At 40.9% G+C, this 24,759-nt stretch overlaps 1 protein-coding gene and 2 long non-coding RNA genes across 5 annotated transcripts in view; 1 reads left to right on the top strand and 2 right to left on the bottom strand.

Moving 5' to 3' along the window:
* The window catches only part of WDR47 (WD repeat domain 47), a 39,577-nt gene extending 14,910 nt beyond the window's left edge, over positions 1 to 24,667 (top strand). Inside the window, exons 2-15 of one of the 3 annotated variants that reach the window (XM_081914830.1) lie at positions 633 to 670; positions 1,792 to 1,876; positions 2,482 to 3,284; positions 5,270 to 5,396; positions 7,362 to 7,540; positions 7,895 to 8,125; positions 10,013 to 10,088; positions 11,567 to 11,724; positions 13,240 to 13,320; positions 15,739 to 15,908; positions 16,929 to 17,099; positions 17,655 to 17,786; positions 20,117 to 20,335; positions 20,845 to 24,667. In XM_081914830.1, coding sequence (XP_081770956.1) covers positions 1,850 to 1,876; positions 2,482 to 3,284; positions 5,270 to 5,396; positions 7,362 to 7,540; positions 7,895 to 8,125; positions 10,013 to 10,088; positions 11,567 to 11,724; positions 13,240 to 13,320; positions 15,739 to 15,908; positions 16,929 to 17,099; positions 17,655 to 17,786; positions 20,117 to 20,335; positions 20,845 to 20,987 — 2,517 coding nt within the window. In that variant the 5' untranslated portion in view covers positions 633 to 670; positions 1,792 to 1,849 and the 3' untranslated portion in view covers positions 20,988 to 24,667. The remainder of the gene's footprint in view (positions 1 to 632; positions 671 to 1,791; positions 1,877 to 2,481; positions 3,285 to 5,269; positions 5,397 to 7,361; positions 7,541 to 7,894; positions 8,126 to 10,012; positions 10,089 to 11,566; positions 11,725 to 13,239; positions 13,321 to 15,738; positions 15,909 to 16,928; positions 17,100 to 17,654; positions 17,787 to 20,116; positions 20,336 to 20,844) is intronic. The other 2 variants (XM_081914828.1, XM_081914829.1) reach the window with 2 other exon arrangements.
* On the bottom strand, positions 13,158 to 20,209 carry LOC309371882. The gene is made up of 3 exons (XR_014169309.1): positions 20,067 to 20,209; positions 17,649 to 17,866; positions 13,158 to 13,301 (listed from the first exon to the last, which is right to left on the bottom strand). It is a non-coding gene; the product is annotated as an uncharacterized lncRNA (long non-coding RNA).
* On the bottom strand, positions 13,921 to 14,922 carry LOC309371887. Its single transcript, XR_014169315.1, has 2 exons — positions 14,480 to 14,922; positions 13,921 to 14,241 (listed from the first exon to the last, which is right to left on the bottom strand). It is a non-coding gene; the product is annotated as an uncharacterized lncRNA (long non-coding RNA).
* Positions 24,668 to 24,759: the final 92 nt, after the last annotated feature.

Genomic DNA, 24,759 nt, shown 5'->3' with positions numbered 1-24,759 from the left:
GTGATCAGTGCCTCTTTACAAGAGGAGGTGTTCCCTGTCTGTTTGAAGGAAGCAGTGGTAAAAACGCTCCTTTAGAAACCTTCCCTGGATTTGGAAAACCTAACTAACTGCCAGCCAGTTGCTAATTTCCTGAGCAAGATTCTGGAGTGAGTGGTCACAAACCAGATCCAGACGCTTTTTGGAAGAAACTGATTTTATGGATCCATTTCTCCATTTCAATCGGGGTTTAGGCCTGGTTTTGGCACAGAAACTGCTTTGGTCGCCCTGTATGATGACCTCTGTCGAGAGAGAGAAATGGGAAACCTGTCCCTGTTAATTCTTCTCGACCTCTCAGCGACTTTCAATACCATTGACTACGGTATCCTTCTGGAGTGACTGTCCAAACAAGGGGTGGGTGGCACCACTTTGCAGTGGTTCCAGTCCTACGTGGATGGTCTTTCCCGGGGGTGTTGCTTGGGGAATGCTTTTCAGCCCTGTGAAATCTTCAATGTAGGGTTCCACAGGGCTCAATCCTATCCCCACATTGTTTAACATCTACATGAAACCGCTGGGTGGGGTTATCCAGAGGTTCGGAGTACGTTGTCAGCAGTATGCTGATGACACTCAGCTCTATTTCTCCTTTACATCTGCAGGTGAGGCAGTGGAAGTGCTGGACCAGTGTCTTGCCTCGGTAATGGACTGGATGAGAGCCAACAAACTGAAACTCAATCCAGATAAGACTGAGGCACTATTAATGGGTGGTTCCCTAGACCGGATGGGTGGGAGATCACCTGCTCTTGATGGGGTTACACTTCCTCTGAAGCAGCAGGTTTGTAGCTCCAGGGGTACTCCTGGATTCTTTGCTGTCGCTCAAGGCTCAGGTGGCCTCTGGCCCAGAGTGCCTTCAGCTTCAGCTGGAGGCCCAGCTACACCCCTATCTGGACAGGGATAGCCTAACTACTATTGTCTATGCTCTGGTAACCTCAGGGTTAGATTACTGAAATGCATTATAGGCAGGGCTGCCTCTGAAGATGGTTCAGAAACTTCAGCTAGTGCAGAATTCAGTGGCCAGGTTGCTCACCGGAGCAAGACGGTTTGAGCATATTACACCGATCCTGGTCCGACTGCACTGGCTACCAATTAGTTTCCAGGCCCAATTCAAAGTGCTGCTTTTGACCTATAAATCCTTAAACAGCTCAGGACCACAGTATCTCAAGGACTGCCTGTTTCTGTATGAACCTATCCGGACCCTGAGATCATCTTCTGAGGCCCTTCTTTGTGTGCCTCCTCCTTGAGAGGTCTGGAGGGTGACAACACAACAATGGGCCTTCTCTGCAGTGGCTCCCTATCTGTGGAATGCTCTCCCAGGGAAGTTTGCTTGGCACCTTCATTATACACCTTTAGGCATTAGGCAGAAACATTCAGTCTTTGGCTGATTTGATTAACATCCTATGCCCTTTTAAAATGTGGGGGTTTGGGGGGAGGGGGGTTATTGGGCTGTTGTTTTTATTTTGATTATTTATTTTGATTTTGTTCTGTGAACCGCCCTGAGACCTCCGGGAATAGGGCAGTATATTAATATTAATAATAATAATAATAATAATAATAATAATAATAATAATAATAATAATAAACAGCCTTGTGGACCAGATTGAAACCAATGTATGCCTAAACCTTCCCCAACCCAGTGTTAGAACATTATCTTCCAAAATTTCCGGAACAGCAGTCCCAGTTAACTGCTATAATTTTGTACCAAAGTTCACATTAATTTACACTGTTACATCAGTTGTATTTCTGTTTTCTCATGCATAGGTTTCGCTATATCATACTGCAGCAGAAGTTTCTAGAAGCCTTATGTGTAAACAATGCAATGTCTGCAGAGGATGAGCCTCAACATGTAAGCCTTGTGATCTAATCACAGCACTCTAGCTAAACTTATAAAATGCAAATGTATTCTGCTTTTTAGAAGGCAATCAAGTCTTTCTTAAAGTTCGTTTTCAGGTCTTACATTTTTGTTTTAAGAACTGTAACGCAAGGATATCTGTGTAGAAAGTAAAAACTGAAGATCACATGATACAGTGATTCACAACCCATTATTGTGGCGCTGAACTGTGCCTTGTAAAATTAAGGTGCCATGGTGGATAAACCTGGTGCTGAATGCAAGTTGGAATAGGGGAAAAAGTGACCTAGGTATCAAACCTTAATCAATGATTAAAGAAATGGCACTTTTACCAAGATGTCTTAAACTTGACCTAGGAAACTATCTAGAAAACAAATTGTGCCGGCACTAGATATCATAGAAAAATGTTCGGTTGAACAGCATTTTATTGGTCACACAAGTTGAAGTTGTATTTTCATATGCAGGGAAAGATGACACTCATAAAACTGCAATTGATTATTAATAGGTGAATAGCAAAGTAATTTATCTACCTGTATCTTTATGCAGCTATGTATGATAAAAAAAATATTTTAGCCTTAAATAGGGGTACTCTCTTTTTTCAGTTGGAATTTACAATGAAAGAGGCTGTACAGTGCCTACATGCTCTGGAAGAATATTGTCCTTCTAAAGAAGACTATAGCAAACTGTGTTTACTTCTCACATTGCCTCGTCTGACCAACCATGCAGAATTCAAAGACTGGAACCCAAGCACCGCACGAGTTCACTGTTTTGAAGAGGCTTGCGTCATGGTAGCTGAGTTCATTCCTGCTGATAGAAAACTAAGTGAGGCTGGCTTTAAAGCAAGCAACAATCGTTTGTTTCAGCTTGTGATGAAGGGGCTATTGTATGAATGTTGTGTGGAGTTTTGTCAGAGTAAAGCAACAGGAGAAGAAATTACGGAGAGTGAAGTGTTGCTCGGCATTGACCTTTTATGTGGTAATGGGTGTGATGACTTGGACCTTAGTTTGTTGTCATGGCTTCAGAATCTGCCCTCTACTATTTTTTCTTGTGCTTTTGAACAAAAGATGCTGAATATTCATGTTGATAAACTCCTAAAACCTACAAAAGCCGCCTATGCTGACCTTTTGACTCCCCTCATCAGTAAACTTTCTCCTTACCCATCCTCACCCATGAGGAGGCCTCAGTCTGCTGATGCTTACATGACGCGTTCCTTGAACCCTGCCTTGGATGGACTCTCCTGTGGATTGACAATTAATGAAAAACGCATCACAGATCTTGGGACAAAAACATCTCCCATGTCTCATTCCTTCGCTAACTTCCATTACCCAGGAGTACAGAACCTTACTCGAAGTCTAATGTTAGAGAATACAGATTGCCACAGTATTTACGAAGAGTCACCTGAGCGGTAAGTTGCCCTTTACCACAATAAGGCTGGATCTACACTGATCTAAAAAAATGCTAAGAAAAGAAAAGGTTGTATAGCTCTCAATGCAGTTTTTCATTGACTGCTATACAGCGCCTCCTGGTGTCACATGTATATAATGCATTATTATAACCCTCTAGTATAGATTAGACCTTAGTTACAGTAAGAAACTGGTTCTTGAACCTGCTCTGCAATACAATGCATTAAGATCTCCATTTTCTTACACATTTGTGTTAACTTCTAATGCAGGGGTGGCTAACCTTTTTTGGTCTAAAGTCTGCATTCATCTTCAGACAACTCTGGGCTTCAAACCAGCAGAGGATGTGTCAAAAAGTGGATATGGCTGCTTCTCTTTCTCTCTGTTTTTTTGGGTTTTTTATATATATTTTGACTGCGTCAGACCAACACGGCTACCTACCTGAATGTTGATGAGTGTTTATTTTGGTTTTATTGGTGTATAAATAGTATTGACATACGTGAGATGGGATGAGGTCATAGGATGAGGTCAATATAGAAGAGATGATAATAGATTCCTGAGGATACCAGAGAAGAGGAGAAAAGCACAGGAAGAACTCTTTCATGTGGAGTGAATGGTTAGGACGGAAGAGAATTGGCTAAAGCCAGACTCATGGAGGCCTAGGTCATGAAAGGAGGAAAGTAGATAGACTAAGATATACTAGATTTAGGTAGGTAGCTGTGTTGGTCTGGCACAGTTGAAAAAAATTAAAAAATTGTCCAGTAGCACCTTCGAGACCAACTAAATTTGTTCTGGGTACAGTGGTACCTCGGATTAAGAACTTAATTCATTCTGGAGGTCTGTTCTTAACCTGAAACTGTTCTTAACTGAGGTACCACTTTAGCTAATAGGGCCCGCAGCACTGCTGCCGCACGATGTCTGTTCTCATCCTGAAGCAAAGTTCTTAACCTGAGGTAGTATTTTTTGGGGTTAGCGGAGTCTGTAACCTGAAGCATCTGTAACCTGAGGTACCACTGTATAAGCTTTTATGTGCATGCACACTTCTAAGATGAAACTGTTTGTCATTTATGTGCTGCCAAAACCTCCTGAGGCTGTTTTGTTCTGTTTTATGATATATTTATTTGTGTTTTTAATAGTGTTAAAACCAGGGCTGACACATGCTGACGCTACTGAACAGATGGCTGAGTCTCTTAAACCATCTCTGCCAAATTTTCTGTAGGCATGTTAGAATCTAGTTGGGACTTTTGTGGCCCACTTAAAAATAGAGTGTATCAGCATTATTGGTAATCTATATGTTGTGCCTTGATGGGTCATCTTCAGTTGCTGATACTTCTTTTGTCTTAAAGGATCTTCACATCACTTTTCTAGCCCTAGTGGGACACTTCACTTAGTGAATCAGAGCAAGCATCAATCCATGTGTAAACTGAATGACTTTTGCTCTGATTAATTGGTAGAGTGGGTTTTCAGGGATACAGCATCAGGACAAGTGGAAGTATGGACAAGCCTTACTTTCTTTTAGTACCCTCTGGACCTCTCACAATAACATTTGCTCCTGCACTAGATTGTTCATCTTCTTTGAGAGATATTGCTTCCCTTAGTTTGCTATGGGTCTTGAGCCACGTGGCAAACTCCAACTCCCTCTGCAATTTTCAGGGGAACACATTTTGCCAGTTGTTGTCTTGAGGGACAGTAAAGCTCAGTTCCTACCCCCCCCCATCCTTTTACTTTTTAAAGTCTGGAATGTTAAAACATTTTAGATATGTCACTTTCTTTGTCACCCAGCTGTTCCGTGAGACCAGCGAAGGACTGTGAGCATGGAGGGAAATGTTGCTATCATAGTTGTGGAAAGATTTTTTTCTGGCCTAAGTTTGGGAAATGGTTAGCATGTATTTAAATCATGAGTATCTGTATATATAAGATGCATTTGCAAAATGGTTTAACATAAAAGAAAACTTTGAACCCTTTTTCCTGGTCTCTGTATCCATGAAAGATGTGACACGCCAATGGATCCCCAGCCTTTGTCAGGCAGTGAGACTGTGTGCCAGAACTCAGTTCCAGAAAAAGAGCCAGCAAATGGAACACAGAATCAAGGACCAGCCAAGCAAGAAAAAAATGAGGTAATGGAAAAATTTTGCTTCCACCTAATAAAGGGCCTTTGAATTTTCCTGCTTTGATTGGTAATGACAAAATGCGTACTGTAGTGTTCGCTTTGGCAGCTCATATGCAATGCGTACTGTAGTGGGAACTCCTGTGCAACGTTATTTTTTTAAAGCTTGCTTTTCTATAGCAAGCATGCTTGCTGTGCATTCTGCATACTTAATTCTTGATTCATCTAAAAAGTGTGTGAGTGTGTCCCTCTGTAAGATACTCTACTGGTTGCCATATAAATGTAAAAAGGGGTCTGTGGGTCCCAAATATATTTATGCAGCAATTTTATTTCATGGCATGCAGTCCCAGTATTTAGAAGTAGATTTGTGTGGATGTTTTTATTATGATTATTATTTTTAATTTGTTTTTAATTAAGATTTTCTTTTTTAAAAAATTATTTTGTGTGGATATTTTGATGTTTTTGCTTACGCACTCTCTACAGGGTATATAGAAGAAAATGTCATAATGGGGGAAACCATTCCTACAATTTATAACACAGTGGATAGGATCAAGGGGATAATAATGCTTTGCAACCCACTCCGTGTCATTTCAGGCCTGTGCATCTGTTCCAAAGTCTCCCATGAGGGTTGGGGAGGGGTTATAGTGAGAAGGGGATCAATGAAAATCTCTGCTCACAAAGGTGCATCTGCTGCTTTAGCCAATTTTATCCCTTCTGCTGAAATGACCCTTGAGCTCTTCCTCACACTGTTCCAGAGGGACCACCATAGTCAGGAGTAGCTTTTCAGGAGCTGCAGTCATGGGGTAGGAAGAATTAAGAAACCTCCAATTCTTGATCCAGTCCATTGTGATAAAACTTCTACAGAAGTTCAGTCCTCCACTGAAATCCAGAAAACATCTCTTCCTTAGAAACTCAGTACTGCTATTTTAAAAATTCCTGCTCTTTTATGAGGGCTGAGATGTGGCACAGCACAGGAGGGATGTCTTCCTCTTCAGGCTTCTTTTTAAAGCCAGCCAACCAATGGGGAGCAGGGAGCCACAGAACCAGACAAAGCATGCAATTTGCCTCCATGCTCCAAAGCTAGTTCTGTTTTGGAACTACTTAGCATTAGGACAGGGGTCAGCAAACGTTTTCAGCAGACCTTGTGGGGAGCCAGACTATATTTTGAAGGGGGGGAAATGAACGAATTCCTATGCCCCACAAATAACCCAGAGATGCATTTTAAATAAAAGGACACATTCTACTCATGTAAAAACACGCTGATTCCCAGACCGTCCACGGGCCAGATTTAGAAGGCGATTGGGCTGGATCAGGCCCCTGGGCCTTAGTTTACCTACCCATGCATTAGGACTTCATGCCTGTAGTTTGTTGAAGCTTGCCTGCTCGCAGTACAGAATGAGATAAAAGTTGTGACTGTGGCATATAAGCAGACCTGCCATTAATTTGGGAGAGTATATAGGACGACACGTGTTCTTGGTATGCTTGGTGAGGTTGCAGTGTTCTTTGTAACATGCTTGCAAAATGTTTCTTCCCACTCCATTCAGTATCTACCTGTACGAAGCAATAAATTTTAAAACTTGTTTGCCTTGATCAACATTTTTGAACTGGCAAGTGAACACAAAGTGTGTGGCAGCAGCAAATGTAGAAATGTGTTTCCTTTGTTGTCTAGTCATGGGGGATTTCCATTTAAAATCAAATTATGCATTCTAGAATTTTGTTCATGATTTTCCAAGCCTTTATGTTATGTTGTTTTTTTAAAGAAAACACTTTCAGTAAGTTTACAGGTGTGTCTTCGTGTTTTCCAGGTGAGGTAAAAGACAGAATGAGCATACACCACCAAATGTTTAATGCTATGTTACACTTAAGTAAAGAGCCGTTGCTTTTTTTCTGCCTCTGGTAATGTAAAATTTTATTGGTGTGGTGATAAAGAACTGTAATGAGAATGATGATTTTATTTATGTCCAATCTTGTTTAGCTTCGTGATTCAACAGACCAATTTCAGGAATATTACCGACAGCGATTACGATACCAGCAGCACTTAGAACAGAAGGAGCAACAGCGACAACTATATCAGCAAATGTTATTAGAAGGAGGGGTAAACCAGGAGGATGGTTCAGATGCACAGCAAAATCTTACAGAGCAGTTTCTCAACAGGTTGGTATGATATCTTTGTGGTTTTCAGGTTATGATTTGTTCAATAGCAAAGACTACAATCTTAGCCTTACTCTAGAGTCAATGGAATTTACTTTGAAATAAATGCTGACAGTCACTAAAAAGAATATTTTCAAATCTGATTATAGTTTTCAGTATAATTTTGTTATAAAATGACTTTCACACTAAGTTCCCCAGCATCTGCTGATAGGATGTGATGACGTTCTTTTTGTATTAATTTGATGCCTTTCTTAAGTCTTATTAACCAAATACCATATTGGTGACAACATTACACTGAATGTAATAGTAATTATGCTTTCATAGCTCTTCATTTATGTTTTTTAATGTATCCTGCAGGTCTGTTCAGAAGTTGGGGGAGTTAAATATGGGAATTGACAATCTGGGAAATGATGTGCAAACACTTAACCAGCACTGCAGTGGCAGCAAAGGAACTGTATCCATCCTTCCAGATTCTAGTCAGAGAACAGCAAATGCTAATGTACAGTTCAGTACAAGCACACCTCAGAAACTTGGGTCCACTAATCAGATACCATCTCTTGAAGAATCACCTGTCCATGGAAATAAAATGTAAGTACTTGGAACACTCTTGTGCATGTCAGTGCTACTTCTGCACTAAGATTAATAATATGCAGATCAATTTGATGTGCCACCCTCGCAACATATTGTGCCTTGCTCAGTCATTGGGTAGAATACTTTTGACTGTATCCAGAGCAGCAGCAGTGGAGTTTCCTCTCCTCCTCATCTGCACCACCAAAATCTTCCCTGGAGCTGATCTGGAGGCTGCACACAGGGAGTTGCTGAAGAGAGGAGGGGAAAGTTCATTTCTGCTAGCCCACATCTCTTGCACCAGAAAAATAGGAGTAATGGATACCACCCATGCCAAATCTGGATAAAATTTTTACAAGTAAACATACAAGTAACAAATGAACATTCATTTCCTGGAGTGTTTTCAGTCTATTTGTTCTGGTTGGAATCCATTCACTGGTTGGGTATGATCTCATCTGGCGATGAGGCAGGAGAACATAGAATTCTGGCAGGCAGGTGTTTCTCTCTGTTTTTTCTCTCCTGCCTGAAGAAGCAGTTTGCAGAGCCTCTTCTCAAAGTATATTAGTGGTCAGTATACCTTTCTGTCAGCCTGCTCTCTCCCTTCAGCAGCCACTCCTCTTTCTCTCTTTTCAACTCTCTGCCCTTATATCGACCACTTTGGCTTAATCCGTTTTTATTTACCCCTCCTTTAATTTAACGGGCTTTTTCCCCTCATGCAATTAGCTCCTAACCTTTCTGTTCCCCTGAATAAGAAAAACACACAAAGCCCCACAAAAACCTCTTTCTGTGTATACTTTCCCCTCCCTGGACTGTTCCATCAGGCAGGGTTAAAAATCACATAGTTACATAATCATCTGTTGGGGCCTACAACAGTTCTAACCGCCACTCGCCATATTCAGTAGACTGGGCTCTGTCATCTGCACTGGCTTCCACTGTATTTCTGGACCCTATTCAAGGTGCTGTGGTTAACTTTTTAAAGACCTAAATAGCTTGGGGCTAGGCTACCTAAAGGACTGAAGAGCTGGCAATCTCCAGGGGAGAAGTGGGGAGGAAGGACTTTTTCAGTTGTGGTGCATTAGTGCCCTCAACAGAGAGGTTTGTCTGGTGTTTGCATTGTGGCCTTTGGTGCCAGGTGGGGATCTTTTTAATTATACTGTTTTAGTGTGTAGCTGTTTTATACTGAATTTCTAATGGTTTTGTGAGTGTTGCATTGATATTTTCTTATATAGTTGGTTCATAACTTTTATGAACTGCTCAGAGAACTTTGTTGATGAGCAGTACAAAAAAGCATTAATTATTTAGTCTACCTGAAGCTATTACTAAAGATAAAATACATAAAACAGAATAAAATACATTACACAGTTATCCATCAGATAAGAGTTTGCTACCCTGAAGAATTTAATTCATCAACCCCACAAACTTTTCTCCTTAAAATTGCTACTTTAAAAGCAAAACAGGCCACTTTTTCAGAGGTCCAGGGGAACCTGCCCGCCCCCAAGTTAGTCAAATACTTAAACAATTTAATTATATGAACACGGCTTCTTTTAAGTCCTCATAGCTTGGGCAAACCAGTAAGTAGTGGGCAAGTATTCAGGCAGATTACCTCCACGTGGACAAACTCTCTTCATAGGGCATTCCTCAATAATGTCCTTCAATTATGGCAGCACATAAAAATATCTTCAATAATTACTCTAGAATTTGAAGATGTCAGTTTATTGCTGAATAACCAGCAACAGACAATTATATATTTACATTTGTTGCTTGATTTAGAATAAGAAGGGAAAGGAGAAGAATGGAGGGCAGCACCAAGAAAGCAAGGGGACAGGGAAGCAGAGGAAGGTGACATGGGTATAAATAACAGGGAAAGTTGCATTTAAATTTGAATTTAAATTTTGTGTATCAAAACAGAATACCAGAGCATGGTGCCATTCCAGCACAACATGAAGATTCTCCAGGGAATTTAACAAGAGCAAGCAGTGATGAGGTAGGACTTAATAGCGTCTTGTGCTATTAAAAAAAAGTTTTATTGTTGTTTTTTTCAAAATGTAAAAAATGACAGGTAAACAATAAGAAACTGTACAGTGCAATGGTGGAGTACCCCAAAATATAGTCATAGTCTTATTGCCAATCACTTGGACATGAAGAACAGATATGACTGTGGAATATTTCAAAAAATGACAATCCCATATTTAAGACTCATGCTAGGTACCCTTTCCATAAGACTTCATGTGTCCCAGAAGGCCAAGGAAAATTACTGTTTTTATTCACATAACTAATAAAAGGAAACTAAATTATATTAAAAATATGTTTTGTAGTACCTGACCTTCTAAATGAGTGTGTTTTCATTTCGCACAAAAAGTTAAGGCTATAAACTAGAACATGACTGTCTCATGCTTATCCCAAGCATTTAAGATGGATGCAACTTGAACTTCTTGTCCAGGTTACCTAAATGCCATAATTTGTATAATCATGTCACTGTTGCAGCATCAGGGCTGGTGCAAATATAGCATTCATTATCATTATTTTTGTAAATCCACATATGTCCTAAATGTGAGTTCCTTATCATACTTGTATTCTGCCACATAGTACACACAGGTCCAACTTTCTGAGGACAGTGCATTCCCAGGAAATTGTTCATCAGGGGAGCATTCACATAATGAGCTGATGATTTCAATTATTTCCCATGGGAACATTTCTAATCTGTGATTTGTCCGTTGTCTGTCCCTCCCTCCCTATGGTTTCTACCTGAAACTGCTGCAAGTCAGCAAAAGCCAAACAAAGGAAAAGATGATTTGTGCAATCTTTCCCCACTTTGTCCAATCCCTCTCCTTCCCTCCATGGTTTCTGCCCTAAATGGCTGCTGCCAGCCAGCAAAATAAATGCAAGTAAGGAAGTGGACAAACTGTGGCTGTTCAGATATCTGAATCAGCTGTTTGTGTAGTGAGGTTTGGGTATACTTTTTGTGTTTAGATAACTGAGATTTTGGATAATGAACGTTCCAGTATCAAAACCTGCATATAGTGTAGTATAGTGTTACCTAGTGGCACACCACAAGCATTGCAATGTGTTTAGAAGCACACCAACCAAATATCTCATTTAAATAGACTCCACCCCAGTGAAGGTGAAAATTTACCCTTAGTTTTTACATCCAGAATTCTAAATGTATTGTGTTCCCCATGTTGGGGTGGCATTATATCATAATGTGTTGGAGACGTGGGAAATACTTGGACAACAGTAGAGAGTTTAAGTTTTGGCTTTCAACACTGACCCTTTTTCACAGTTTCACAAATTACGGTTTATGAATCCCTGAACTATTGCCCAAACCAGGTGTTGCTTTCATATTTCTTATGTTGAGTTGATATGCAACCTTTTCCTAATATTAGAATAATATCATGTATGGCATTCTAGTTGTAAAGAACTATGGAGAAATAGTCACTTGTATTGTAACTTTTGACACAACAGGATGACAAATCAAAAAAGCAATTCATTTGTGTCAATACCCTAGAAGATACACAAGCTGTCAGAGCTGTGGCTTTTCATCCAAGTGGCACTCTTTATGCTGTTGGCTCAAATTCTAAAACTTTAAGAGTATGTGCCTATCCAGAACTCCAGGAATCAAGGTAGGAGTAATTATTGATGGTTAATCTGTCTCTCATCAGTTATGTCTGACATTTGTATCCATTTCTGCTCTGCTTTTCTGACCCTCATTTTCTCCATTTCTTATTTTTTAACATGTCATTGATTATTGTGGAACTTTACCTCTTGAGGGCTACAAAAATATTAGTCTAGGTATTTCACACGAATAGGGCTACTCTGAAAAATGTAAAACTCTCTTATATTAATAGAATTTCACTATTCTATAACTTCATTTCTGGAAAGCAACCTGAAATATTGGCATTACAAGTGACACAATTTTTGCCCCATTATCCTCATTGCATTTTTATAAGCATGGTTAGGAAATTTAAGGCAGACAAAAGGTTCACACTGTTCTCAAGATCATTTTAGAACCAATGCTAAACTGGAAGTCAGTAACTCTTGTGCCATTGCTGAGAAGTTACCATATGTTTTGCTGTTGATATTGAAGTGAAAGCTTATACATAGTGAAAATAAAGTTTTCTCCCTGCCCATTTTTTTAATGTATGAACTTGGGGCTGCTGTCCCTGCTCTTGTTGCTCACCAACCCAGCTAAATAAATCTTTATGCCTTACACCCCCCCATCCCCTCACAGCTCCTTCAGATCAACGTCTGTTCCCTCACAGCTCCTCTGTGTACCTCCAACCATGCTTTATTCAAACCTCTGCTGTTGTTTAAATCTGCCATCTCTTTGCCCCCCTCTCTTGCAAATTCAGGATTGTGGTTACATATCCTTCAATGGGGGCTGCACGATGACAACCTTACATTTTTATGTACATAGAAAAATGGAGGTTGCCAGCGGCAATCTTAAATATTCTGATGTGTAGGAAGCAGAACAAGCAGAAACAGAAGTCTTAAAAAAGGAATTTCAGCAGATTCCTACCTGAATAACTACCGTAAGGTGAACTTCTTGACTGTCCAACTATGGTTAGCAAATAAACAAACAAACAAAAAAGAAATGCCAAATAGAATAGAAGTTACTTTATTATTTACAGGGTTTTGGTGAGGTTCACTGTAGCTCATAGTAATATCAATTACTATGCATAGGTGACCAGTAGCAAGTTCTAATATTAGTGAGCTTGGCAAGCCGTTTCACTGAAATTGGTGAAATTACTTGAAATTGTTTTTGGACCCATGCTATTTCACTTTTGCTCAAACATCTGAGTAAAACAAAAAACAATATGAAGTAGTTTGAACTCCTCCATATATCATGCTTAGCTTTCTCACCCCTGTGGACTTGTGTGGCTGCAAGCATGGCAAATGGGAGCAAATGTCGGTAGCAAACGCTGTAGTAGGATGGGATGTTTGTTCAGTGAGTTGGCTGTTTGCATTATAAAATGTTGCCAAGTGTAGTGCTGCTGTTGTTTTAAATGTGACCCATCACAAGCCAGCCTTCACCTTGTGAAATTTAAAAAGCCATAAATATGTTACTCTTACAGAATATTTTGTGTGTGTGTGTGTGTTTAGTCTCTTTATAACTTGTTTGCTTATATGCTGTTTAGCTCCTCCTCTGCTGTTCCTCGAAAACTGGTATTTGACTTAGGCAGATCTTCGCAGTCTTCCTCTGTAAAGATGACAACAAAGTAACTAGTAAATTTACAGTATTTCCTCTTACAAACACTTTGGAGTTGCCAGATCATTTGGCTTTGTTTCTTTTGGCTTTGTATTATGTGCCTGCTCCATAACTACTTGAGTATACCACTTTCTCCATATTTTGTACTCCTCTGCTTTCACTCTTCATACAACAGCCTCACTTTACAGCTTCTGCAGCATGACCTTTTTTCAAAAAAAATCTGCTATCACTAAAAGCTTCTTGGTTGTATTAGCTTTCAGTTGCCTTATTAGCATCTTGCTTTTATTTAAACTGCCCAATAGCCAAATATTTACATGATTCCACTGCTTTTACAGTTTCTACTTTTGTGTGTAAGTAATGATTGTTAATCAGCTGTTTTCCTGCATCTTTAATAAATAATGGTTAAATTAAGATAGAGAAGAAAAATAATGGCAGGCAGATTATTATTTCTGTTACCTTTTTAACTACAGTAAGAACTTTAAAGCAGTCTTGCAATTTCCAAGATACAAGATTTTTGCACATGAAAAACTACAGTAGAAATGGAAATTGGTATGTGACTGTATCTGAAAATCATGAAATCTGGTTTCCTCTCTTACAAGATTACTTGAAGTCTTTAGTTTTCCATTGATTTTTTGCCTTTACAATGCTTAAAGTGTTATATTAGAAGTGGCTAATTCACTTTGGGAAAGTGGAAGTTGTGGTATTCCTGCACTTCAGGCATGCACATTCAGTAGTAACAAAATGTACTGTGGTGGGGAACTATAGGGGTTGAATGTGCTAGCTCCATCCTCAATAATCCTTATCATCTGTGAGTTGGAAGGTGACTGTTTGAAGTAGAGAACCTTCTGTACTCATGAAGGGTCAGGGAGTGGAGCTTGTGCATTCATTCCCATGCCCCCCTTGTTGGTTTGTTTTTGCTTATTGTCATTACCTTGTTAACTTTTCCATTAATGCAATGGTCAAGATCTGAAGATACCAATAGTCTTGCAAGTCTCCTGTAGCTGCCTTCCAATGTTTGTCATGCTCCCTAAATGTTCTGAAAGTCTGCTCACCCCTCTTGGTGCGGCGGCGTTGCAGGACAGCAGAGGCTTCACTGGAGCCCCAGCGTGGGAACTGGTACAGCCATGCCCTTCCTGATAGGTGGGCAGGGGGGCAGAAGCCCCCCCCACCTATCAGGAACTGGATCCTAGCCTGTACCCTGCTTTGGCAAATGGGGATGCAGGCTGGGATCCTATTTGTTCAGTTAATGCTGAATGTGCACATCTGAAGGAGACTCCTGTAATCTGAAAACAAAGTGGCTTGGCTTTAGCTGTGGTAGTGTCAGAAGCAGTCTGTTGTGTTTTAATTAAATTCTGATTTAATTAATTAAATTCTGTTGTCTCAGCTGAACTTCTGGTAGGCAGGTACATTGGTGAGGGAAATGACTTTACAAGTTAAAAAAGTATGGATTTCCCTACATTCTACTAAAGGCAAAACTAGATTAGTGATTAGAGGTTGATGATCAGATCTCTTAGGTTCTCTTAAGAACAGTGTGTTGGGATCCCATATTGGACAAAGACAGTGGTATTGGGCAGAAGTTATCTTGTTCCCGCCAGACCATTTATTTATTGTGTGTTTACCGTATTTTTTGCACCATAACACTCACTTTTTTCCTCCTAGAAAGTAAGGGGAAATGTCTGTGCGTGTTATGGAGTGAATGCCTGCGGGTGGCGGGGTGTGTGTGAGATCTGCTGCAGTCGTGAGCAGAGGATCCATGGTTCCCCTTCCATCCCTCCTCCGTGGTTACAAAGCATGGATCCACATGGATCCTCAGGATTTTTGCATTGGGCTACTCCAAACGCACTGTCAGATCACATGTCTGTGACCACAGCATGAACCACAAAAATCATATATCCACTATTTCGTTTAGAATATTTTTTTTCTTGTTTTCCTCCTCTAAAAACGACGTGCATGTTATGGTCTGGTGCGTGTTATGGAGCGAAAAATACGGTAATTTAAAATGTATTTCTATTAATTTAAAGGGTTTCTAAAGGTTGGAGAAGGACCTTAGCTCAATGGCAGAGCATCTGCCTTGCTACAGAAGGTTCTACTAAGAGCTGGGCAGCTGTGTTCTGCACCATTTTTTAAAAAGCACTTTACAGCTCATTAAAACAATTAATATAAGGCTTTTGAAGGTGGGCCTTTTTGCATGCTCAAGAAAAACAGACTTTCCTTAAAACTGCATCACGCTAGAAGAGGGACCCTTTCTATAGTTCATATTTTTATTAGAAAAGAAACAATAAATAATTTTAAATGCAGTTATGTCATTTTAAAATATTTGCTAATTACTCTATCCTTCCAAAAGAGTAAAATTATTAGCCTTTTGTTACAGACCCTGTCCAGACATGCAAAAGCACAAAATCATCTTACTTTCATTTGCCCCCCCTAGTGATAGTAACACTCCTAAGCAGCCCGTGGTACGTTTCAAAAGGAACAAACATCACAAAGGATCAATCTATTGTGTGGCCTGGAGTCCCTGTGGACAATTGCTGGCAACTGGTTCCAATGACAAATATGTTAAAGTGCTACCTTTCAATGCAGACACCTGCAATGCAACAGGTAAGTACAAACTGTTGTTACAATTGCTTGTAACAATTGACTTTTTATACACTTAAGAGCATATAATTTCTTGCATTGTTCAGGGGATGAGAAAGCTTTCGTATCGGCTATAAATAATTTGTCCTAGCAAACCCCGACTCCTCTCCAAGGAGCTGTCAGTCACAGCGTCTGCACGTGCCACCATCTTGGGTTGTTGTTGTTAACTTATGGTCTCTGTATGTGGTTTGGGAGCTGCATGGTCAGGGAAAAAACAATGCTGTCCAGGGTTGTAAAGACTGCGGAGAGAATAATTGGGTGCACTCTTCCCACCTTGGATCAAATCTAGGTGCCATAAGAAAGCTGCAGAGATAGTGCAGGATAGTGCGCACCCCGGAAATGATCTCTTTCAGCTTCTGCCTTCTGGAAGAAGGTACAGGGTTATAAAGACTAGGACTAGCTGCCTGAGAAAGTTTCTATTCAAATGCGATTTTGGTTTTAAACACAGTGTAAGGTAGTCTCTATGGGAGTATATTGTATTTAATTATGGGGCATCAGAGTTTTTAGCGGGCTAACCAGGCTGAGATAGCAGGCTTGTTGGTTTCTGAATGTCTGATGTAGATTTTCAATTTCGTTGTTCTGTATGGGACATTGACAATAAAGATTATCGTATCGTAAGAAAGCTTAAAAAAAATTAAGAACCTTAGCTTTAAATCTTTGGAATATTTTTTTAAAATAAAAAACCAGACGAGTTGTAGTAGTATAAATGTAAACTATTGTACTGTTATATACTGTGCCATCTACGCACATGAAGGCAGTAATTCTGCAGTGCGGTACGTTTCAACCTGATACCAGACTGGCACAATTTTTCTGCGTGTGGGATTGAGAAAGGTGAGGGTTTTGTTTTTTGCAAACAGTTTGGTTAGACTCAAACGTTGCTGTGTTTTAACATTAAGTAGTGTCCTGAATGGTTATAAAACTCCTAATTTTCTCTCTCTGTGTGTGTGTGTGATAATTGTTCACTCTGTTCTCCATCTGTTTTAGGGCCAGATTTGGAATTCAGCATGCATGATGGAACCATTAGGGATCTAGCTTTTATGGAAGGTCCCGAAAGTGGTGGTGCCATTTTAATAAGTGCTGGAGCTGGTGACTGTAATATTTACACAACAGACTGCCAGCGAGGGCAAGGCCTCCATGCTTTGAGTGGTCATACTGGTACGTTTCTGGTCAAGCTTTGGTAGCCTTTGGTCTCAGTCAGTTTTACTAACAACAGTGTGTGTTGCTGGATTAATGAACCATTTTAATAAAGTTTAAAATGTACCACATTGTACACTTTACTGTGTAAACTCACAAATTTTGGCAAAACTACCCGTTGCATGTAGAACTTGCCATTTCTCTTACTTGTATGACAAAAGTGCATTTTGCTGACAAACGTGCATTCCTGGTTAGTACAGTGGTACCTTGGGCTAAGTACTTAATTCGTTCTGGAGGTCCATTCTTAACCTGAAACTGTTCCTAACCTGAAGCACCACTTTAGCTAATGGGGCCTGCTGCTGCGCCGCCGGAGCACGATTTCTGTTCTCATCCTGAAGCAAAGTTCTTAACCCGAGGTACTATTTCTGGGTTAGCGGAGTCTGAAACCTGAAGCGTATGTAACCTGAAGCATATGTAACCCGAGGTACCACTGTATATCAATAATTTAAATCATCAATGCAATAATATCAATATTTGTATTAATAATTAATACAAATCAAAATTCCTTACATGCAGGTCACATTTTAGCACTTTATACATGGAGTGGATGGATGATAGCGTCTGGCTCCCAAGACAAGACCGTACGATTCTGGGATCTCAGAGTACCTAGTTGTGTTCGCGTTGTTGGAACAACATTTCATGGAACTGGTAAGGTTACTGATGATGAAGCCAAGAAAAAATCCTTGCCATGGTTGCCAGTAGAGTTGCTGCTTGGAAAACAGCGAGTTCTGTGCATAAATATTTGGAAACAAATTCACTTAAATTAACTTCTGTTCACATAATAATAATAATAATAATTTATTATTTATACCCTGCCCATCTGGCTGAGTTTCCCCAGCCACTCTGGGCGGCTCCCAATCAGTGTTAAAAACAGTACAGCATTACATATTAAAAACTTCCCTGAACAGGGCTGCCTTAAGATGTTTTCTGAATGTCAGGTAATTCTTTATCTCTTTGACATCTGATGGGAGGGCGTTCCACAGGGCGGGCGCCACTACCGAGAAGGCCCTCTGTCTGGTTCCCTGTAGCCTCACTTCTCGCAATGACGGAACCGCCAGAAGGCCCTCGGCACTGGATCTCAGTGTCCGGGCTGAACGATGGGGGTGGAGACGCTCCTTCAGGTATACAGGACCGAGGCCGTTTAGGGCTTTAAAGGTCAGCACCAACACTTTGAATCGTGCTCGGAAACGTACTGGGAGCCAGTGCAGATCTCTCAGAACCGGTGTTATGTGGTCCCGGCGGCCACTCCCAGTCACCAGTCTAGCTGCCGCATTCTGGATTAATTGCAGTTTCCGGGTCACCTTCAAAGGTAGCCCCACGTAGAGCGCGTTGCAGTAGTCCAAGCATGAGATAACTAGAGCATGCACCACTCTGGCGAGACAGTCCGCGGGGAGGTAGGGTCTTAGCCTGCGTACCAGGTGGAGCTGGTAGACAGCTGCCCTGGACACAGAGTTAACCTGCGCCTCCATGGACAGCTGTGAGTCCAAAATGACTCCCAGGCTACGCACCTGGTCCTTCAGGGGCACAGTTACCCCATTCAGGACCAGGGAATCCTCCACACCTGCCCACCTCCTGTCCCCCAAAAACAGTACTTCTGTCTTGTCAGGATTCAACCTCAATCTGTTAGCCGCCATCCAACCTCCAACCGCCTCCAGGCACTCACACAGGACCTTCACCGCCTTCACTGGTTCTGATTTAAAGGAGAGGTAGAGCTGGGTGTCATCTGCATACTGATGAACACCCAGTCCAAACCCCCTGATGATCTCTCCCAGCGGCTTCATATAGAAGGTACAAAGGCCCATTTCAGTAATAGGACCCTGGATATAGAAAGCACTAACTCCTGGAGGTGTGGCTGTGCCACTTTTCAGCTTTAGGGGCCAGCTTCTTTTTCAATCAGACTTTTTTGGTGTAGGGGAATGCCCTCTATAAAACTTTCACATATTATAATTTACTATGTTGCTGATTTAATTTTTTTTAACTATTGACTGCTTCATGTATTGTTGCAACCCACCCTATTGTCTTTGGATGAAGAGGAGGACATCAGATTTTAAAATAAGTGCAAAAGCTAGCAATCCTTCTAAAATTTATCTGATACCTTTTTATCAGGAAAATAAAGACAATGATTGCCAGTTTTTAAGGAGCCAAGGTTAGGTCCATTTCCTGTCTCATACTGGTATTGAAGATTGTTTTTTAACATACAGAAGAACTTGTTTGAAACATTAACCATTGTTTGCTGTTAGTTAAAAGTACCGTATTTTTTGCTCTATAAGACTCACTTTTTCCCTCCTAAAAAGTAAGGGGAAATGTGTGTGCGTCTTATGGAGCGAATGCAGGCTGCACAGCTATCCCAGAAGCCAGGAAGAGGGATCGCTGCTTTTGCTGCACAGCAAAAATATCCCTCTTGCTGTTCTGGCTTCTGATATTCAGTTGTTGTTTTTTTCTTGTTTTCCTCCTCCAAAAACTAGGTGCGTCTTATGGTCTGGTGCATCTTATAGAGCAAAAAATATGGCACATTTATAGCAGATCTGCAAGGATAAACAACCATATCTGCCATATTTATCTAAATTTAAATGACAGTACAAGTAAACAATTAAGTGATAGTACAGTTTAAAAGATTTATTAATATCATATCATATCATCTATGTACATGTTGTCCCCCCCCCCCCCCCGCCAAGGAATAGGTATGGAAGGCCACTGCCCCAAGGGACTTACAACCTATAATAAACATAAGGAAACGGAAGAAAAGGCAGGCATGCAAAGGCAGGGGAAGAATAATGATTATCCCAATAGTACATGCTTTGGCTTAGTTACATCTCCCCTAGTCCCTATGCTGAATTGTATCAGATGCCTGGAAATGCATCAACCTTTATTCTGATCTATATTTTATAAGGACTTCTTTAAAAAATCTTTATTGTAAACCACACACACATTATCTAGAGAAATGGTACTGATTTCATTTATGGGATTTCTCCTTGCAGGCAGTGCTGTGGCATCAGTAGCTGTAGATCCTAGTGGTCGTCTTCTAGCTACAGGCCAGGAAGATTCTAGCTGTATGCTGTATGATATTCGTGGAGGGCGAATGGTGCAGAGTTACCACCCTCATTCCAGTGATGTCCGTTCTGTCCGCTTTTCCCCTGGGGCTCATTACCTTCTCACGGGTTCTTATGATATGAAAATAAAAGTGACAGACTTGCAAGGTAATTTAACTGCTAAATCAGCAATGAAATAACAGGGGAGTATTCATTTTTCATTTTTTAAGACAATTTCATGGATTACCAGAAAGCAGAGAAAGAAATGCCATGGGTAGCTGCTGCTTCAAACTTTACTACTTCTAGGAAGTATGAAGTGGGATTTGTGAGCAAGATCTGTTCGCCTCAGAGGGCTTCTGAAGCACAAGGTGGTTGTTGCTATTGAAACCTGCAAGTTCTTTACACACTGGAATTATGCCGAATTCCTTGGGAGTAAGCTCCCCGCAATTCAGTAGACATGTATAGCCTTGTGCTGTAAAGGTAGAAATGGGGAAAGAAGAACAAATAATCTGTGCTGCTTCTTTCACTACCCCTTGGCAACATATGAACCGACCTTAATGAGTTACTGAGTTATCAGGATGTGATGTAAAAGTTGTTGTAAATGCAATCAAGTGAAGTGAATGGTGATTCTGTAAAAAGTTTGAGTAAACAATAATGACTCTATTTCTTTTTCACAGGGGACCTTACCAAGCAGCTCCCAACTATGGTGGTAGGGGAGCATAAAGACAAAGTGATTCAGTGCAGATGGCATACACAAGATCTTTCCTTCTTGTCATCTTCTGCAGACAGAACTGTAAAACTCTGGACCTATAATGGCTAAAGAGTAGTTTTTAAGCCTACAGATAAAGCACACACATTTAAGACTATTGGAACATTAAATTAGGCATTAAAAAGAGCAGCATTTGATCAGGAAAGCATCTCATGGAGAAGAGATGTTTCCCTTCAGTTACCTGATTGCTAGGAGGTGTTGGTGTGTGATAGTATTATTGTTCAGTGCTTTCCATGTGATCTCATGCTGCTGTGACCTATCGTAGTCTTGTTGCCGAAGTCTGTTGAACAAGCTCTTGCAATGTCAGTGTGCACTCCAAAAGACTATGTGTTTACAGTTTAGTGTTTATTGCATTCTCTGGTCTTTGCCTCTATGACTATTTTATTTTCTACAGGAATAAAAACTGATTCATAATTAACTCAAGTTCACATGAAATATTGCTAGGTCCACACAAAATAGATTTTTTGAAAACAACAACTAGTTATGCTGTATTCTACACCGTTGCTTACATCACATCTTAACTAGTGGTCAAATTTGTTTAGCATCAAAATTTCATGTTTTGATTTTAGTATCTATAATTATGAACTTGAAAGGTGGTTAGGTAGTGGCTGACTCTTGCTCACAGTCCATTAGGTATAATATGTTGGTTTTTAACTGGGATTGTTTTGATTGGATGTTCTACACTCCTAAGCTTTAGGTGGGGGAAAAAAGCCTATTGGTTTGCTGAAGAGATGTTAAAACTTTTGAATGCAACAAAATACCTCTTTGTAAGGTACCGTAGGAAAGAAAGCATGCAGTTGGATATGGTTGGTAACAGTAATTTTAATAACTACAGCCACGATCCCTCAAACCCTCATGCACACATGGGAGAAAACTGTATGCAGCTAGAGATTTCTCTGAAGTTTCTATCAGAACTGATTGTATTGCTGAAGATTTTAATATATATGAAGCGGAGAAGAAGTAGCTTGCTATTGTAACTGTGCAAATGACTATGATGAAGTCTTCAAAGCAACCTCTGGCTGCACATGCTGTTTCTCCTGTGTGTGCATGTAGAGTACCATATTGAAGGCAACAGCATGGCTTGAAATGCTATGTCTGCATGATAATGTAAAAGTAAATGATTTCCCAGTTCAGAGGCTTATTTGAATTTTTTTTATTTCTTGCACTGTCTATATAATACAGAATTACAAATTTATTTCTAAATATCTTTAGAGTATTATGTTTTATGTATTGTTTATATTTTCATATTGTACAGTTATGCTTTTAAATTAAATTCTTGAATATTTAGGTTATTTATTTGAAGTACAGTTAAGATTTGGTTCTTATTAATAAATTATGTGCACTGTAGCAAGACCTTTTTAACTATCATAAAAAGTTGAGGTTACCATAGAAATGTATATGTGCTTTAAACTCAATAAAGACTTTGACACCTGATAGAGAAATGAGAAATTATTTTGGCATTTCTATGCTCAAAGATGTCATACACTAATTATTATACAATGCACTATGGATGCTGTTCTAAAACAAGGAATGGGACAAATTTTAAAATATTGCTCCTGATCTTAATTAAGTCTTTCAATTAGTCTTATACATGTGGCTCCTCCTCTTCCAGGGCTTAGATTGCCAACTCAATGGGTGTGCTTGGGTGGCTTTCCTTCAGGCAGGGAGGAAAATACCCACATATTCCAGAGGTCTTACGCCTATTTCAAAGTGGGCAAGGGCCATTCTAAAAGAACGAGGGAGGTGTTTATGGTGAGTTCCCACACCTTTTTTCCTAGAAAAATAGCAATACTTTTAACTGACAGTTCCTGCTTTTTTCTGCTTGTCTGAAAATCTGAACTTGTCCAATTATATTAATGTACAAATTACAGCAACAGTTATAACCTACACACACAGGTACTCAAGTCCTGTGGGAGATATTGTATAGGTGTGTATAGAAAAAGCATAGGGAACCCTATCAAAGGGAGGGATTTCCATTGTGCATCACCTAACCATACCCACCTTTGTGGATGCAGGATGTATAATGCATGTGGATTGAAAGCAGCAAGTTGTAAGAAAGTATGCATAATACCTTATTCAGATATATGGTTCCACACTTTCAACAGGTAAGTGTGTATGCAGCTTAAGTCTCAGGGTGCCTAACCTTCCAAGACAAAACAGATATTTGCATCAAGGCAGTAGGAGCATACCCTGGCAAAGGCATGCACCTCCCTGACAAAAAGACCATTAACAGGATAATTCAGGAGCTGAACATGAACTTTTCTTAATTATTTAACATATATTTGCATGCTGCTGTTGTGACCCAACTTAGATCAGGCTGAAACTCTCCCAATCCACCAGTTGGTAAAACCAGTGCATTACAGGAGTACGGTACATAAAATCTTGGCTGGTCTATCTCCTGTGGGTGCCCCTGTTCTCCCTTTAAAAAGGTGCTCAGTTTTGGTGGCCTATATAATAATCTAGTAAAACAAATCCCTGAAAACAAAAAACACAGATTAATGGAGAATGGTAGGTGCACATATTGTTCTGCAACAGTGTTCTGTAACGGACCTCTTTAAAAGTTTTACTAAAGACAATACACTTTAAAAAACAAAAACAAAACACAGCTTAAATGAAGCTTGAGGATGTGACAAAAGAGGGAAGTTAAACAAAATTTACCATCAGTGGGTAAGGTAAAGGTAAAGGGACCCCTGACCATTAGGTCCAGTCGTGGCCGACTCTGGGGTTGCGGTGCTCATCTTGCTTTATTGGCCGGTGTACAGCTTCCGGGTCATGTGGCCAGCATGACTAAGCCGCTTCTGGCAAACCAGAGCACTTTACCTTCCCGCTGAAGGGGTACTTATTTATCTACTTGCACTTTGACATGCTTTCAAACTGCTAGGTTGGCAGGAGCAGGGACCGAGCAACGGGAGCTCACCCCGTCACGGGGATTCGAACCACCGACCTTCTGATCGGCAAGTCCTAGGATCTGTGGTTTAACCCACAGCGCCACCCGCGTCCCCCATCGGTGGGTACTTCTAAATTAAAGCGGCTGCCCGCTCGCCCACCTGCCAAGGAGGACAGGGCTACTACACCTTTCAGCCTTTTTGTAGTACACCAGCTGCAATTCCGTCTTCTGCATAAGAGTCCCGGGTTTCGCAGAATCATGGATTTGGAAGGGACCCTCAGGATCATCTAGTCCAACCCCCTTACAATGTAGGTTTCTCAACAGGCGGTCCCCCATCCAATTTGAAACCACACCGGACCCTGCTTAGTTTTGCAAATGGGCTAAGCACTGTTATTAATGCAATAAAAGTAAAACCTATCAGTTTAAGAACAAAAGCACTCTACTTCGAAATAAGATGCGATGCCTTTGCCTCTGCACCCTGGCGAGAAGAACTGCCCTCTCTTTTGCAGCACCACCCCGCGCGCATCTCGTCGAGACAAGCCCTGCCGAGCTAAACGGATATAAACTTAAGCATCCCAACCTCGCCGCCGCCGCCGCCGCCCTATCACGCGGCTATCAGAGCGCCCGCGGCAGGCGAGCCAAGTCGACCGCCGATAGAGAGACGCGAGCGAAGGAAGCCACCGAAAGCCGAGCGCCAGGCCGAAGCGGATGACGGCCGAGCTCGCGGATCCGAGGAAGCGCGGTTGAGCCGAGGCCGCCGGAAATTGCGAGGGTCCGTTGCCTTCGTTCGCTTGTTTTTAAAAGCGCGAGGAACCGTTGGCGGTTGGCGAAGCGAATCCCTCAGGTGGTGCGCGCGCGCTGCTAATGCGGCGGAGGGGGGAAGGGGTTGTATGTTCGTTGGTTGTGGGCGTGGTGGTTTCCTCAGTTTTCCTCCGC

Source organism: Podarcis melisellensis (assembly GCF_964234715.1).
Source record: "Podarcis melisellensis genome assembly, chromosome: 6".
Classification (NCBI taxonomy): domain Eukaryota; kingdom Metazoa; phylum Chordata; class Lepidosauria; order Squamata; family Lacertidae; genus Podarcis; species Podarcis melisellensis.
This window is presented reverse-complemented; position numbering and strand designations above follow the sequence as displayed.